This window comes from Cupressus sempervirens, chromosome 5, assembly GCF_028749045.1.
Source record: "Cupressus sempervirens isolate cs-2001-9-10 chromosome 5, ASM2874904v1, whole genome shotgun sequence".
NCBI classification, from domain to species: Eukaryota; Viridiplantae; Streptophyta; class Pinopsida; order Cupressales; family Cupressaceae; genus Cupressus; species Cupressus sempervirens.
The window spans coordinates 369,538,420-369,544,419 of NC_143122.1; the positions used below are offsets into that span (position 1 = coordinate 369,538,420).

The window sequence follows — 6,000 nt, forward strand, 5'->3', positions numbered from 1 at the left end:
GGAGTCTGATGTAGGAGCATCTTGCATAGGAAAAAAAAAAAAAATTGGAAAAAAAAAAAAATTGGAAAAAAAAAAAATTGGAAAAAAAAAAAAAATTGTGGAGGAGAGAGAAAGTGACGAAAATTAGAGGAGAAATAATTAAAAAATAAAAAAAGGGAAAAAGGAGAAAAGAAAGGAAAAGGCGATTTCTATTTTCGAGGTGCATAGGTGGCATAATAGAAAAAAAATAAAAAATAAAGGGTTGTCATTCCATTTATCGAGGTGAGTGGGTAGAATTCTAGAAAGTTATGAATATTCTAGAAAGTTTTGGAAGTTGTAGAAGGTTGTGGAGGAATTCTAGAAGGTTGTGGATAAGTCATGCATGGGGTGGTAAGTGCCTATTTAAGCAAGGCATATGAGCATTTCTAAATCAAGCTCAAGGAGTAGCTTGAGAAGTGAAAGCTCAAGGAGTAGCTCGAGAAGAAGGTGAAAGCTCAAGGGGAAGCTTGAGGAGTAGAAGCTCAAGGAGAAGCTTGAGAAGGAGAAACTTGAGTAGTGGAAGCTTGGAAAGCTTGGAAGTTGTGAGAGAGGAGGAGGAAGTGAAGAGTGAGTTTTCCTGAGTCTGTGGACAGAGCGCCGAATGTGAGGCAGTTTACAGCAGGATTGTGATGGAGTTGTGAGTGTAGATAGAGCGCCGAATGTGAGGCAGTTTACACTTGGATCTTGGATTAGGTTTGGAGAAGAGCTAGTGACTGCGGTTTAGAAACAAGGAGGTTGCTTGGTGGCTTGCGAGCACAAGTTGAGATCTCAGAGGTTTCTACTAGAGTGTGGATTTGGATTTGGACTAGAGTGTTGCATTCTTGGTTGTGAGTTGGTAAGGGTGGTGTGGCCCTTTGTCAGTGGTATTAGAGTGTACCTACATTAGTGGTATCAGAGCCGTACTTCATCAAGTGGTATCAGAGCATACCTTCATCAGGAATCTAGCTTATTTTTGCCTCGCTAAGTCTTATCTCTACACTTATCAATCTCTAACCTTCAACCTAGGGGTGAGACTACCACTTATTTCTGCCTCTTCATTACTTTAGGATGGACTACACTTATATCTCCCAACTTCAACCTAGGGTGGTCGAGCTTATTCCTGCCATACCAAGTGTCCTATCATGAAATCTACACTATCTCTCCAAACTTCAACCTATCAATGGGATGATGAAGTGGTGGATGATGCATGCAAGAAGAATATAAGGGAAATGAAACCAAGAAAGAACAAGGAATAGAATCCGCCTTTAACAATCTTCAACTCTAAAATGAATAGAATTGCAACTTAATTTTGTCTTTACCAATAACCAGGCCCTCTTCAAGTTCAGATTATGTTTCCAAATTTTTAATCCTCCTTGCAAATAATGATGCCTTAGCAAAGATCAGAATTTTGTCTCCTTGAAATTGCCCATATATTTGCCAAAAATCAGACCTTGGATCATGTATCTCCTTTATCACATAAAATTGCCCAAATCTAGGGCAGAAATTCGCAGCCTCTAGCAAAAATCAGAACTTTGAGAAATTGCCCAAGCAAGAGAAAGTATTCAGATCTGCTCCCAAATCGCTTAGGGCAGAAATTCGCCCAAATTGGAAGGAGGAGAATGGTGCCAAGCAAGGAAAATCTGCTCCAACAAGAAATTGCCTAGGCTGGAAATTGCCTCTTCAAGAAAAAATCGACCAACACATGAGGAGGAGGAAGGTGGAATGAGGAGATAAGAGGGGTGGGGAGCCCCTCTTATACCACAATTTCATGTCTCTCTAAGCTGGCCGACTTGCCCTGGAGGAGAACAAAATTAAATTAGCATCCTTAGTAATGGCCCAGATTTAAATGCCATGCTAAATTTACTTAACTCAAAGTGAAATTAACCTATTTAATTGCCGGTTGTGATCAAAAATTGCAAAATAAAACAAGGAAAGCCTAGGAGATGCCAAAATTTTCATTTAAAAACATTTTAGCAATTAAAATATCATTAAAATCAACTCTAGCAAGCCAAAATCAATTTTCAATTTTAATTTACCAATTTCTTTTGAACATTTAAAAATCTCTTAAGCAATATTTCAACCGATTTAATGAGATTTTGCAATTTAATCCACTTTTAATTTTGCAATGCAATTTTAATTTTTAATTATAAAATAAATCATTTTTCTAGCATCCAAAATTGATTTTCCAATTTTAATTTCACTATCAAAAAAATTCTTTTTCACCGAAAAAATCAAGATTTTCCAAAACAATTAAATCTAAAAAAAAATGTCATTTTGGAAATGTCCAAGTCTATACAATTATTTCCAGTTTTCAAAATCCATCCGAGTCCAAAATTTTGTAAATTTATCCTTTCGAATATTGTTCTAGCCATAAAAAATGTTGCATTTGAAATTTGTTTGGCCTAAGGATAAAATTATATTTTCCGGAAAATCAAGTTTCGCACTGGGTAAAAAAGAAATCCAACCACATCCCTCCTGGCCGGAAGGCTTCCAAAGTGTAAAATTTTTAAATTGAAAACTTTTAGACAACTCCAAAAAAAACTTTGCCAAGGCAACCGAAAAAAGGGGGGGCCCCAAAATTTTGGGGCAATGATGTGAAAACTTCACAATAGAGAGGATGACTAATTAGTAGAGCAATTATGAAGGACTCATATTTATTCTTACTTTAAACTCTATTTAGATCAGCAAGATCATAATGTTAGAGAGAGAAGTCTATAGGAGGCATAGAATAAAGTTCGACCTAAGTTGTAGAAAACTGTGCCCAATCAAGACGCACAATTAATGTGGTAAGAGGAAGTTATTATGTTATGTAATGAGTTGGCCTCCACTTATCCCATCTAAATTAGTTCCTCGTATCCTATAAGAAAGAATGAGGAAGGAAATGCAATGTATAAAACGATAGACCAATCTACTACTAAACACTGTCCATTATCCAGTTATGAGACTCGTCTAACTCATAAATGTCGCCAGAGATTCTTCCAACCTAATCTTATTTGAACCACCCCATTAAATTTCTTGTAGATCTTCATAATTTTTAATGCCATTTTGAGAAAAAATGTTGGGCAAGTTAATTGCTCATCAATCCTGAATTATTATGGAAATTTAGATTTTGACAGTATGACCTAACTGGTAGGTCTCAAGCAGTGATTTATTTCTTCTACACATCACAGATGGAGCATGGTCAATGACTCAATGGTACAGTTTTCCTTTTCTTCCTATGTCTTACTGGATCCTCTTTTTTGGTGTCAGGAAAGTGCTGGGATGCGAAAAGAAACAGCCAGAAGTATTCCTGAAATCCTAGAAATAATGATATTTGAATACTAATAGGACGAATTGGGATGAGAATGGGGAATGAATTTTGGGGAAGTGACAGCATGGGACATACAACATTCAAGCACGAATAATTAAATTGCACTTTCACAAAGATTTTTCCTTTTTTCGAGTCTTTTATGCTTTACAAATTATTTAAATCTTTTATAGTTTTTTCCCTAAATTTAATTCATTTTTCATGTTAAGTTTGTATTACTATTTTTGCTTTGACAGGTAACAAGGTAAGGTTTTTTTTTGGTTGCAGCTCTCTTTTCAATGATAACCTCTCAAAGTTTCAACTGTCTGTGGCACAGAATTTACTAGTAGTAATTTTAAATGAAAAAATAAGATATGTAACCCAAAGGATGTCAAACCAGCTTCCCCTAATGTTCTCTTGTTGAAGAGAAAATTGGCAAGGAGCCAAATTCATAGAGATTTGTGTCAGAGGGGACTCAAATTTTAGGAATGAGCCACATCATAGTGTTATGAGTATGATTGAATTATTAATGGCAATAATTATGATTTTCTCTAGCATGCCAAGAACCTCTCATTCTCTTATACCTAGAACTTTTACAAAAATGTAAGTTGCTTGGTTATGTGGGGATAACAATCAGCACCAGGATCTTTATCCACTTTCCATTTCTTTTGAAGTTGGATTTTGATAATCAAACTTTGAGATCATTCGTAATGGGCAATTATTTCAGTCCTTTTATTCTGCTTCTTTCCATGTCTTATAGCTTTAACTGCATGTACATGTTTCAGTTATACATGCATTTTATAATCCTCAATATGATACTGAAGTCTTTGTATCAATCCAGTATCAATGATGTTATATTAAAATGCAGTGTACTATTATAAGGACAACAGAGCTTGCAGCAGCTAGAGAGAGGTTTGAGGAAGTTCAGAAACAGGAGAAAGAGATAAGTGCAACTTGTTCTTCATCAGCGCTTCTTGATAGACTTCAAGGTAAAATATGTAGAAAAGGCTAGCGATAAGTGTTTAGGTGTTGACACTTGTTGGGATTATTAGATAAATTCTAGCTAGGTTCCAGTTTGAAATTTCAGGGTTGTAAGGTGTTCTAGTCGTACATAATAAAATACTATACCATATGTGATTTAAAAGATCTTGACCAGGGTAATGTTTTTAGAAAATGAAAGCATAAGCACACCATGCAACTAACAGAATGTTGATTATGTACTTGAATGAATTTGTGTCTTAGCTTTGTGTGGATCTTCCTACAAGATCATGATAGTGATACAATTCCCTGAGCTACAATTTAAAGGAATATTGCATTATGTTGAACATTTTACGATGAATTATTACAATAGCTTATATACAAGGGTTCTCTGATCACATGCAGAAGCTGTGACAAAAGTGGATGATGAATCAGAAATTTTGCATGGTAAGCTTTTATCTAGGGATATTGATTTCATTGAGTTCATTCAGAAATACAAAAAGCAGAGGATATTGTATCATAGAAGGATGCTCATTCATCTTGCGGCCAAAACATCTTTGGGAACCCCAGGGTAGAATGTCTACATTCATGCCTCAATAATTTTTGTAAACTCAATGTAAAGAGACTGAGAGAGTAATACTCTTATGCAATTAATGCTTTTATGATTTCAGAACAGCTTGACCTGGTTCTGAAACAATATTTTTTGTCAAGCTAAATTTGTGGAATTAAAATTTGATAGTACAATGCTCATAGAAATGGGTTTATTGTCCTTGTACAAGCGATGACTGAGAATCATAGCTGGTGAAATATATTTCTCTTTTATTTGAAAATTGAGTTTGCATGGCTCTGAGATCTCTGTCCTTTACTTCGGATGGAATTCAAATGACAAGTGCAAATTTTCTACATCTCTGTAATAATAGTCCGTGTTATCAGCCACCCTGCTCAAGTTTTTTTGATTAATTCTCTCGTGTCAAGCTTATGAAGCAATCTTCCTTATTCCTTGAGAATGTCCACAATCCTTTCGAAATGGAAATATTTTGACTCGACTGTCAGTATTAATGCTTGGTATTACTAGTTTTATTAAGATAATTATCAGCAAGTAGAACCTCCCAAGCTTTTGAAGATTGGGGGTTACATCTAAATTTTATTTATGCGAATAACCAGAATCAGAAGTTTAAGCTGAATCAAATATGCTAGATGACATAACAAATTTTATGCACATGTTAATGAACATTTGTAAAATTGGTATTTCAGTAAAATAATAAACTCATTGGCATTGATAATTGTTGGAAATGCAATCAGTAACCGAGAGGGGAGGGGTGAATCAGTTACTACAAAAACAATTCCAAGTCTCTTAGATGTCAATACAAACTTTCCACTTAGTAAACCAAATCCTTGCTCTGCTTGGTTAGAACTAGATATTCATTGCAACTTGGTTAACAAAGTAGTCTCAAGATATTAATGTGTATTAACCTTTAGTAACTTAGTTGCAGAAATATAAAACATTAAGCAAATAACATGAACACATGAGACACCAAGATTAAACGTGGAAATTCAATTTGGGAAAACCACCAATGCAACTAGTTACAACTTTTCATTCTTATGAAGTGAGCCCTCTTAGGAGCCAACCTTGTTAAAGGTTACAAAACACATGGTTAAGTGTGACCTTGTTAGAGGATTTGAATTAGCCTATTAGGAGTGGCCTTGTTAGAGGTCTTTAGACACTTCAATTAGAAATG

At 35.1% G+C, this 6,000-nt stretch overlaps 1 protein-coding gene across 4 annotated transcripts in view; it reads left to right on the forward strand.

Annotated features, from left to right (window-relative positions):
• LOC149556280 (vacuolar protein-sorting-associated protein 37 homolog 1-like) overlaps window positions 1–5,091 on the forward strand; it is a 99,377-nt gene extending 94,286 nt beyond the window's left edge. For all 4 annotated transcript variants that reach the window (XM_089830491.1, XM_089830494.1, XM_089830495.1 and 1 more), the window contains 2 exons: window positions 4,152–4,272; window positions 4,667–5,091. In XM_089830491.1, coding sequence (XP_089686617.1) covers window positions 4,152–4,272; window positions 4,667–4,836 — 291 coding nt within the window. In that variant the 3' untranslated portion in view covers window positions 4,837–5,091. The remainder of the gene's footprint in view (window positions 1–4,151; window positions 4,273–4,666) is intronic.
• Window positions 5,092–6,000: the final 909 nt, after the last annotated feature.